This window comes from Lonchura striata, chromosome 1, assembly GCF_050655825.1.
Source record: "Lonchura striata isolate lonStrDom1 chromosome 1, ASM5065582v1, whole genome shotgun sequence".
Taxonomy (NCBI): Eukaryota; Metazoa; Chordata; class Aves; order Passeriformes; family Estrildidae; genus Lonchura; species Lonchura striata.
This window is the reverse complement of record NC_140703.1, coordinates 110,579,747-110,591,158: the sequence shown is the minus strand read 5'-3', so window position 1 is coordinate 110,591,158 and position 11,412 is coordinate 110,579,747. Positions and strand designations below refer to the sequence as shown.

At 47.0% G+C, this 11,412-nt stretch overlaps 1 protein-coding gene across 1 annotated transcript in view; it reads right to left on the bottom strand.

Moving 5' to 3' along the window:
* Nucleotides 1-8,532: 8,532 nt before the first annotated feature.
* Nucleotides 8,533-11,412, bottom strand: part of TSPAN7 (tetraspanin 7) — an 85,770-nt gene continuing 82,890 nt past the window's right edge. The window contains exons 7-8 of the mRNA XM_021552961.4: nt 10,008-10,080; nt 8,533-9,660 (exon numbers count right to left, since the gene is read on the bottom strand). Of these exons, the coding sequence (XP_021408636.1) occupies nt 10,012-10,080 (69 nt within the window). The 3' untranslated portion in view covers nt 8,533-9,660; nt 10,008-10,011. The remainder of the gene's footprint in view (nt 9,661-10,007; nt 10,081-11,412) is intronic.

Below are 11,412 nucleotides of genomic sequence, written 5' to 3'. Positions count from 1 at the left end.
GCACCCCTGGCATTTCGGTGGATATCCTGCAGAAGAGATGAATTTTCAATGTCTTTTCTGTGCTGGGACCCCATAACACCACCAGGTGAAACTGTGCTCTCCACCAGCCAGGGAAGGGACCAAAACTCCTGTGAGAGGGGAGATATGAGCCCTCCCTGGCCATTTATCAGCTGCTTCCTGGCGTGCTGGTGCCAGGGTGAGCATCACAGGCAGGAGCAAATTGCTGGTATTGCACCTGCCCTTGCACAGCCACCCTTTGAAGGGATGCAGCCCCATAATGAGATAAATGAGATAAATGAGGCTCTGGGGATGGAAAGGCCTCCTGTTTCACCTCCTAAATATTCCCTTCTTCAGGCAGCAGGAATCATGGAATTATAGATCTGTAGTCACAGAATGGTTTGGATTGGAAGGGACCATAAAGATCATCTCGTTCAGCCCCCCTGCAATGAGCAGAGACATCTCCAAACTAAATGAGGTTGCTCAGAGCACAACTCCATGTAGTGCCTTGTTGCAATCCATGTCTTAAAAGCAGCTGATTTTTTTCCCAGAGAGATGACAGAGTTTGCAGTGGCTTTTTGGGCACCATTGTGCACACAGCATGGCTTGTTTGACCACAAGAAGAGCCCTAGCATTGCCTTGAAAAATGTACTATACTTACTACAAAGGAGAGTCCAATTATTCTCAAATACAAGACACTGGCTGGCAAGAGAGAATTAGGAAGGCTGAGGAACAGTCACAGCCATAGATTTTCCAGTTTGGAAATAAGTCAGTGACAAACACAACAGCTTATTTGTCCCCCAGGTAGAATTTGCCTCCTGACTGTTGTTACTGTGCAGGGTGTCCAGCATTTGTAACCCTCCTGGGATAGTGTAATGGTTTTACCCAGCTGGCAATTGAGTCCCAAACAACCACTCACTCACTCCCCACCCACCCCAGGGGGATGGAGAGGAGAGTTGGGAATGAAAAGTAAAGCTTAACTGTGGGTCAAGATGGATTAATAATTAAAACAAAGTAAAATATAAAAAAAAAACTAATTAAAATTATACTACTATTAATCATAATTGTAATTAAAAGGAAATGCAGAGAGAGAGAAACCCCAAGAAAGACAAGGCATACACCATACAGAGTCCTTGATTTAGTACAAGCACTCCTTAGCAAAAATTAAAAACACCAGTGTGTTATCCATATTATTCTCATCCAAAATCCAGAACACAGACTTGTAGAGAAAATTAACTCTATTTCAGCTGAAGCCAGGACAGACAGGCATCTATATGCAATCTCTAAAAAGCCAAAACTGCAAATATAATTGCTTTAATTTAACATATTACCAAAAAATGTAATCCTGGACCCCAGATATTTAAATGTAGCAGTTAAGTGATTCCTAGTTCATGTTTCAAAGCTAATTGCAGCTTGCTGAAGTTCTGGAAACTTCTACATTGGAAAAAAATCAGTTTTTCCCCCTTGTAAAACTTTCCCTAGAGGTCTCCCAACCTTTCCAGCAATAACAGAGAATAAAACTCTAGTGAATATTAAACTGAGGGATCTTTTTTTCTCTTTATACTAAAATCATGACACAGCATAGAAATTAGCCTCCCCAGGAGCCCCATGCCCTGTGGGAGCATTCCCTAAATCCTCACTACTCTGCAGCCCAGGCAGCTTTTCCTCTGGGCCAGGAGCTGAACAGTCCCACCCCATAAAGAGCTGGTGAGACAGGCACTGAAGGGCTGATGTGGGGATTGCAGCCCTGCTAAGGGTACCTCAGAGGATGGTTGTGGCTCCACATGAAAAAGTATTTTCCCTCATGTACTTTGTTTTGGAACTGAAGTAATTACATCAAAACAAATGTGTGCTCAAAGAAGCTTACAGCTGTGAAATTAGGCACCCATAATCTATGAAATGCCAAAATGGAGATTGCCTAAAGCAAGCCTGATGCAGCTCTGTGCTCATTGCACTGATCCCAGCAGCCTCCACACTGACTAGTAGTCTTATATTTTTTTTTTCCACTTTTTTTTTTTTTTCCCATGGAATATTCCAGGCTGGAAAGGACCCACAAGGATTGTAGAGTCCTCTGCCCTTGTTTGTTCCCACCCACACACCTACAGCCTTAGCTGCTTGGCATGACTGAATTCCCTTGACATATCAGGGGGACGGTGCTCTGATCCCACCCCATGGCCTGCAGGCATCTCTAAGATGGGCAATCCTCAAAATTCCTGCTCACCCTGGGCAATCCTCAAAATTCCTGCTCACCCTGGGCAATCCTCAAAATTCCTGCTCACCCTGAGCAATCCTCACAATTCCTGCTCATCCTGGGCAATCCTCACAATTCCTGCTCACCCGAGGGGTTCCTCTCTCTGCACGGAGTGTGGAGCAGCAGCCAAGATGTGCCCACCACAGAGGCATTTGGCAAAATCACCAGTTACAGCCTGGGTTGGCTCCAGAGCTGGTTGCCACCCCTGACTTCAGTGCCACCCCTGACTCCAGAGTCAAACATTGTCCCAGAGGCTGTGGCACCATCTCCAAGCACTCCTTATCCCCACGGTGGGGTGAACTGTCATTGCTTCCCATGAGAGCACAGGGAGAGCTGGAAAGGAGGAGAGGCTGGAGGCATCTCTTTGCTCTGGAGTGAGAATGGACTCCCCAGAAAATGAGTGTGCAATAGCAGAGAGAGGTGGGGGCAAGGAAGATTTTTCCTTTTTCCTTTCATTTTTCCAGCAGCATGCAGATGTGCTGTTGGCCTCCTTAATGAGACCTCCCATTACCCACTGTCTTTGCACAGGAAAAAGCCCTGGGGCCAAGCTCCCCAGCATCATCCTGGGCCACTTGTTCCCAATCTGACAGCCCAGCTCAGAGGGGAGGATTCAGCTGCTCACCTCAGGTTTGTGAATGTGACAGGGATGCTTTTATAGCCTGGCTGTGCCAGCAGTCCCTGCTCAGCAGTGGCAGCTGGGGCTCCCACCAGACCCAAGGGCTGCAGAGGGGTCAGAGGGGAGCAGCAAGGATGTTCCCAGAGCAGGGGAAAGGAAACCATTGGTTCATCTGCTTCATCTGTTCACTCTGTGAGGGCTTTCTTCTGACAGAGAGCCCTGGCCGTGCCCTGCTCACCACCCCGAGCAGAACCAGGTGGCTGTGATGGGTTGTCAGAGCAGGAGAGCCACTGAATTGAGAAGCCAATGTGGTTTTTGCATCTTCACGAGCACATACCTCACTAGAAAATGCCAACAATCAAACAGGAGCATGGGGGCAGGGGAGCTGTCACCAGGTGCTCATTCCCTGTAGCACCAAAGAGTGAAGCAGTGGAGGCTGCAGGGACACACAACCCTCTGCCATTTGGCTGCCAAATCCCTCCAGACCATGAACTCACCACCTCCAGACCACCACACAGATGAGTCCTGCTCCACCCTGCCAGGCTCTGCAGGCACCATCAATAGAAGGTTGGCTGTGGCCAGCACTGCTGCATCTCCATTGGCTTTCTCAGCTTTGACCCAGGGAAATAAGACCCTGTTTTTGTATCCATTGCTTCACTCCTTTATGAATAAGAAGACAAGTCTACAGCACCAATCCAAGCAAATTATTAATGATCTTTCATTTTTAAGCAACCAACTCCAGTGCTCACTAGAGCAGGCTCGCCTCCTGTTTGTGACTGTCCTGCTGCCTCTGTTGTAAAACAATGTTGTTTTATAACAACATTTGTGTTGAAGTAGATTATTATTGGGTTGACTACCCCTTGGGGTGTAATGAAAAGCATTCATTAATGCTCAGGGCAGGAGGGCTAATTACTTCTTTATAAAAAATCTGTGCTAATTGCCAATAACTATTTTATTGAATGGGTCTCATAGAGATAATTTTGATTGTGTTTGATTTCCCTCTCATATTGTAATGCTTAATGCATAGTCCAAAGGAGCTGGGAACAGCTAGGTTATCCAGATGAGCCTGGGGAGGAAACCCCACCATTACCAAGCCCAGTGGACCATGCAGTCTCTGCTCAGTTCAGTGCTCGAGCCTGCTGTGGTGCTGGCCAGGATCTTCTGGGTCTTTCACCTTCCTGCCTCCACCAAGCACGTGGAGACCTGTTTTCTGTACTCCCCCAAGGCACAGCATTGATTCTGGCAGGCCTTGGAGAATTGGCAGAGCAGAGGGAATGCACAAGGCTCAGGCAGGCTCCCTCCAGAGCTGAATTCCACCTCCCTTCAGGAACAAGGCAATCCCTGGCCCTGCAAGCACCAGGACTGCATGGGGGCAAAAGGAGAAGCAGACAGCACCAACCCATGGGGGCAGTGTACCTGCTCCTACACTTGGGAGGAAGACTCATTCACCTGATCTTTGGCTCACACTGCACTCCAAGATGAAGAAAATTTCCAGATAATTATTTGTTTACTTTTATTTACAGATAACTACAGGACTGAAGATTCCAAAAAATCAACACAAGTTCTGACCAATTCCTTTCAGTTCTATTGAGGAAGCAATTAATTACAAACACTCCATGAAAAGCAAATCCCACAGAAGTACAGGCAGTAGGAAACTCCCAGGGTCCAAAGGCTCCTTCAAGATTCAGGAGGTGCCATGGATTGATGCTGGCTGTGAATTTCACTGGATGTGCACAGCAGTATTTTCCAGCTGTCTGACACCTAGAGAGTCCCACAAAAGGCTGCTCTCATCACCCAGGGGATGTAAGAGGTGTCCTGGCAGGCAACAGTCCCCTGCAGACCAAACCTCAGAGCCTGTGGCTGCAGAGCTGAGCTGCTGAGCCTGCTTACCTTGGAGCTACTGTCAGACTCACGCTCAGATTGAAATACTTCCCAATTCCAACCCCTCTGACTGGAGAAGTTTTTTTCCTCTTTTTTATTCTCCTGTCCCACCCCAGCAGTTTTACAGGGCATCAGTCTTCTCTCACATCATACTTTCTCCATACCTTCCAGAAAGCTCTCTTTCCCCCTGGAAATCACAGTTTAAAAAATATTCATGTTTTTTTAACTTGGTTGAACAATCTCCATTTTAAGAACAGATAGGGCTTTCAGAAATGACTTTTTTTCAGTGCCCTGAGAGTTTTAAGAAGACCAGACTAACAAAGTTGGTCATTTGGCACTTTCTGAAAGCATTCTGGAAATACCTCCAGGGGTTGCTTGGAATCTACTGCTCCTGCAAGTCTTGGCCAAGTATGGTGAATAAAAAATAGCATTCAGGTGATTTAGTGGTTGCTTTGAGAATGTTTGGAGTTGCATTGTTGCATAGTGCACCAGGGATAGAATCACAGAATTACAGAATGGTTTGGATTGGAAAGGACCTTAAAAATCTTCTCGTTCCATTCTCCCCCTTGGATGAGGCTGCACAGGGCCCCATCCAACCTGGCCTGGATATTTTGGGTCTGTAATATACACTCCCCAGTTACTGACCACACAGGAGAACCACAATCTAAAATAAGTCCTTGGTGCCACCTAGAGACACTCCAGACATCAAAAATAACCACACTGCAGCTACCAGGGAGCAGAACAGACTCCAGAGCTCGAGGACTTGCTGCCTCAGCTTGCTTTTCATGAGCTTGCACAAACCAAATATCTCCAGTCATGCTGGACAAAACTGAAATGACTTTTGAATAAAATGTTTTCTGGTTGCAACAGGAACAGGTGCAATGACAAGAAAAAGGCAAAAGCAACAGCTTTTTACTTCAAACCACGCCAAGCTGGTAGAAACAGCTTGCAGAAAGCTGACCATATTTTACACCTTTGGAGGGCAAAACACTTTTGCTTACAAAAGAGAAAAGTGTCATTTCTATGTCAAATCTTTATTTTTGGATACAGGATCTTTAGGAGGATCTTTATTTTTGTGATACAATTTCATAGAGAAGCAGAGGCCTCACTCAGCCCTGGTGGGAGTCTGACATCCTGATCAATCCTTCCCCTCCAGTGGGATGCCAGGTATTTTATGCAAGGGGCTTGGCTGGCAGTAAATTAACTTCCTAGCTTTAAAATTATCTTCAGCAGTAATGAGCCATTAAAGTCAAGGGAAGAATCACAGAAGACAAAATCATCTTAGGGGCTGCACTGGGTCCTCCAAGGAGCAGCAGCCTGAAGTCCTGTGAGCAAAGCCAGTCTCTTCTGCAGCGATGCTCGCCCAAGGATGGCAGCAGCAGCTCCCAGAGCTGCCATTTCACTGACACCATGAAACATCACCTTCACAGCAACATGCTGTCCTCTCAGCAGGGCTCAGGGCTGTTCTCCTCAGCAGAAACAAGCCCTGGGAGGCAGCTCAGGACAGCACACACATCAGCTAAGGCTGCTGGTCTACCTTACAGCCAAACCAAGGTGGCAGCCCACTGGAACAAAGTGAGGTGCTGCTCCTTCTTCCTCCTCCCGGAGTCCTGCTTCAGCTGTTATGATTTTGAGGTGGATCTGGGAGTGCTGGGGTGACAGTTGAACTGATCTTAGAGGTGTTTTTAATCCCAAATGATTCTATGATGCCCCACTCTCCTCAACCCCTGGCCATGCCCCATTCCTCCCACCCTCCCCGGGGGCTTATCTGGTTGCCCCATCATCTGCTTCCCCTCCCACACCTTCCAACCCTCCTTTGGCTCACTTGGCTCACTACTTGCACAGAACAGTTTGCTCAGGCAGGGATGAGGCAGCCAGAGCCAGCCCAGCCAGCAGCAGCTGGATTCATCTCTGCTTGTTCAGCTCATAGCGTTGGGAGCAGAGGCACCGCAGCCCCGGGGCAAAGACCTCCGGGGCTGTGGCAGCTTCACCGCTGGAAGGAAAATCCCGCAGGTTTGTGGCCGGCTGACACCGACCCCTGCAGCCCCGGCTGTGCTTCCTGCATCAGCTGTCCCTCAGGAGGAAGGGAAGGGAGCGCAGGGATGCTCCAGCCAGCGCAGCCTGGGTGGTCCCACCCGGGCCAGGGGGATTTCGCCAGGGAAGCCCCTGGCAGCTCCTCCAGCAGCCAGATCCTCTTCAGGGGAGCTGCCAAGAGCCCAATTAACACACCTACCCCGTGAGAGCAGGAGTGGTGCTGCGCTGAGGGGAACAATCGAGCACGCACTGAAGGGCTTTGCTGAATGGATTTAATTCAGCGCTCAGGCCTCAAAGCTGAGCACAGCTCAGCCTTCCTGAATGGGGACAGGCACGTCTGGGGGCCTGCTGACCTGTCACCCAACATCAGCATCTTCAAAAGGAACAGCTCTTGGCACAAACAGCTCTTTCTTTCACGTAAATGAAAAAAGGGAAAAAAAAAAAAATGGAAAGGAAAGGAAACCAAGGAGAGGCTGGTGCTTTTGTCCTCCGGAAGGTCACTGGTGACTCCTGAGGGAGGCGGTGGCAGCCTCACCCACCTCCCTCCCCTCCGCGGGGCAAGGGGAGACCTGCCTGGCAGTGAATAGAGGGAAACTGGGGCAGTTGTTGGGCCAGTTCTTTCTGGTGTGGAAAAACATCACTCTGAGAACATCCCGTGCCTACAGGAGAAGGGCATCGCTCCAGCACAGCGTAGCCCCAGCAACCAGCGAGTGCTGTGACTGCTCTTAAGCCCTCAGAAGAGACTGCAAATGTGACCTGCCGAGTGCCTTTGTCCCCAGCACCGTCCTGCCTGGCTGCCCAGCACAGATGCAGGACCCCTGTTGGCATCTCCACCTTTCAGGATGCCTCGCTCCCTCATGGCAGATGTTTTATTGAGGGCAGATCTAAATTTGGGGACCGGATTCCTCCTCTATTTGCAAAGCTCTTTTTCTTTGTCATGCTCTGGAAGGGCTCTCTGAATAAAGCTAAAGAGGATGCTGCTGGGATTTTTAAGACATGCTGGCAGATTTCTGCCCATGTGGCTGTGAACCCTTCTAGAGCTGTGGGTGGGAGATTGCCCACGCCAGCAGCAACCCAAGTTTTACCAGGATCTGATGCTGGAGGCACCAGGCAGGGCAGCCCGCCCAGGTCACAGTGGCACTGATGGATGGACAGACTGACAGAGGAAGGACTGGGACTCCAGCAGCTGCACAGCTCCCACAACCAGAAGGCTCCAGGATTTCTTAAGCCTCCCCCTCTGTCCACACTGCCAAACTAGGGGCTTGGCCTACAACTCCCACATTTAAACTTCCATGGGTTTTCTGTCACATCTGTGACTTTTCACTTATTCAAGTGAGAAAGAGATAACTGTCTACCTTTCCACAAGTCTACCCCTCAACCCCAAAGCTCTCTTCTTCCTCACCAAAATCAAGAGAGAAATGCTTAATGCCAAAATCACTCACAGCAGTAAGGATGGGATAATTAAACACTGCAGGTTTTTAACAATTACAAGAAGAAAACTTGCAAAGCAGAGGGTATTTGTCACATGGTGAAACCAGCTGTAGAAGAACTTTTGAAACAATTCCAGCTCTTTCTCCCCTTTTTTTTTTTCTTGTCCCAAGGTGTTAACATTTCTCTTTTACAAGCAAATTCATTGTTAAAAACCACATAAAGACATGTCACACCAAGCTGTGCCTGGGTGTTTCATGTTCACTTTCCCCCTCCCAAAAAAAGTTTTCTTATAACTAAAGAATGAGAAGGAAGCAGCTAGAAATCTGTAATGGTTCCATTTATTAATACGTATATCACAAATACTCACAATATCAATGCATTCTCGTTGGCATGCTAGACAGAGGCATTATTAAAAAAGTCCTATTTTTTTAAAAAGATTTTAAACTTTTGCTTTCCCCCAAAAATATTTCATATGCCTGTTATTTTTTTTTTTGTGATTTTTTTTTGTTTCTGTGTGTGTGTTTTTATTTCGATTTGATTCAACAATGTATTTGGTGGCTGCAACCTCAATGCAAAAAGAAAGAAAAAAAAGAAAGAACAGGAAAAAAGTATGAAGGCCGCAGTACAGCACAGTTCAATTAGTTCATAGCTACATAATAAAAATAAAGGGAGCAAAAATTTCTGCCTTCACAGTAAGCAACAACACAGCTTAATAACAGTATTACACAGGATCAGGTTCCGAGGCAAAATGCACTAGACAAAGCCTACCGGGATACGCACTAGGCATACAACACTGAGTAAGAATCAAAGATGTAGAAGAACATCAGGAATAACAGTTCCCTTCAAGCACAACATTTTAACATCATTTTCAAGTATCTTTATGTTATGTTACTGATTCCTTTGTTTTTTGGGGAGAGGGGGACAGGCGCAGGGGAAGGGGGGAAAGGATGGAAACCTTAGTAAAGCAATAAACAAAACAAGAAATTAAGATAAAAACCAAAAGAATATATATTTCATATACCGGTTTATATGAATGTGTGCAACACTTATTAACCATGGTGAAAGGCTAATTATGCCCTCCAGTCACTACATGCACAGCCCGATCAACGCTGTTAATGAGTTACCTTTGTTAACTTACGATGCAACTACTGTGTGACCAAGAACATACAGACGGTGCCGTCCTGGCCGAGCCGTGGGGTGGGGGCTGGCTCTGGAGGCCGAGGGGACCCGGCCACTCGGGGTGGCACCGTGGAACTTCACAGAATGGGACACTACGCATGGGACAGTTCGGGAGGTGGGGTGCGAGTGTGCGCGCGCACGGGCTTGCTCGTGGGGGTGTGCGTGCGTGCGTGCGAGAGACAGTGTGTGCTATAACATTCATGGCAGTCTTTCTCCAATTCTGCAGCTCCTGGTCTTCACACAGGCTCTGGACTTCGCACTCCTCGAAAGACTGGAGAGCGGGGAGGATGGAAGAACAAAAAAAAAAAAACAACAAACCAACAAGTGGGTTGGTTTCCTTGGCATCACTATTCACAGCAGGTGCTTTGCTCTCTCTTTCCAAGACAATTGAAATGATGAAATTCAACGCTGCATTTCCCCACCCCTTTTTTTCCTTCCCCACCACACATAAAATTGGGATGAAAATCCCAAAGCAAAGAAGCCCATGGGAAAGCTTAATTCTCCATGAACACGCTCAGAATGTAAAACTTGCTCGCAGTCTTCAGCAGAAACAGCACAGCCACAACAACACAGCAAGGCTTTTATAGCTTTACCACCTGGAAAATGGGAAAAGCTCACCTTGTTACACCATCTCATACTGGTTAGCAGTAATAAACCGGGACAGACAGCATGCCAGCAGCATCCCGATCAACTGTTCCAGGCAAGACAGAGACAGAACAGAATTCAAGTTAAATACATCAATGCAGAGCATTGGTAAACATGTAGTTCATGTTCTGGAGTTATTATGCACAATGTATTTATGCACTATTTTAAGGACTGTTCTAATTAGAAAACCAGCATTAAAATCTGTTGTCTGTCTTTGTCAGATCTTCCTCTTGATTTTTGTCATTTATTTGACAGACAGCATGCCTTTTTGGTATTTTTCAATCCTGTTGTCAATGTCTGGCCAAGCCAGATGTGGACGAATAAACTGCTGGGGCTATCAGCTTGTTACAGGCTGTGTTTCACTTGCTCCACCTGGATCCCTCACCACCACGCATCAGCCCTGAGAGCTGGTGCATTTAACTTCTTTATCACTGTGCCAGGGAAAAGCTTCCTGATGTTCCAGAGTGGTTATGCTTCCTTTACAGCACTGTAGAAATGAGTGCTGTAAATCTGGAAATAACTTTTTAAAAAGTCATTCACTATTCCCTTGGCTGTCACTCAGATTATTGAAAACAGATCCCAGGCTTCTATTCATCAATAAGCACTCAAGTCTTTTCAATGTTTTGTCTACTGCAGTTTCTTAGTGCTTCCTTCATGTGCCAACAGTGTTAATATGCTGTAAATAATTCAACCTCTTTTCTCATTGGGGTTGGTCAATTAATTAACCCCTGAGCATATCCAGAGCATGCTCAGGTATGACTGGCTGGCTGCTCATCCAGACTGGATTCTCCTATTTCACTCCCCAGGATTTTGTGTCCCTTCCCCTAGACCAGGCAGTGCTCATTGTTAACACAATCATCATCAAAATACACATCCTCTGTACCAGGCAATTGCTTGATTTGGGCTGGAACCAGCCCAGAGCAAGACCAAGCCAGGGTAACTCAAATCTGGATAAACTGTTTCCCGTCTCGAAGATGTCACAGTCCTTGACAGGCCAAGCTTCTTTGCCAGAAATTTGTACAATTTCCTGTTTCAGCATCCACCAGAGCTCTTCTGGGAATTTCAAAAGGGCATTGAGTCACAATGAAATGCAGGCTGAACCCTCCCGTTCCCCACATGCACCCCCTGATTTCGGCACCAAGGATGAGACTGCCTTGGCTATAACGAGATGTGGGGCACTGGTACCAATTCCTGACCAACCTCCAAGAAAAACCAAAGCTACCAGGGTCCAGGAGCTGTCTTTTTAGTTGCCAAAACAACATGTGCGTGGTGAAAAGCCCCCTCATTTCTGAAAATCTCACTTGATACCAAGAAGACATTGTAGCCATTTTGTTGCCTTTTCTACTCATCACTGGGAAGATGATTTAATCAATTGCTG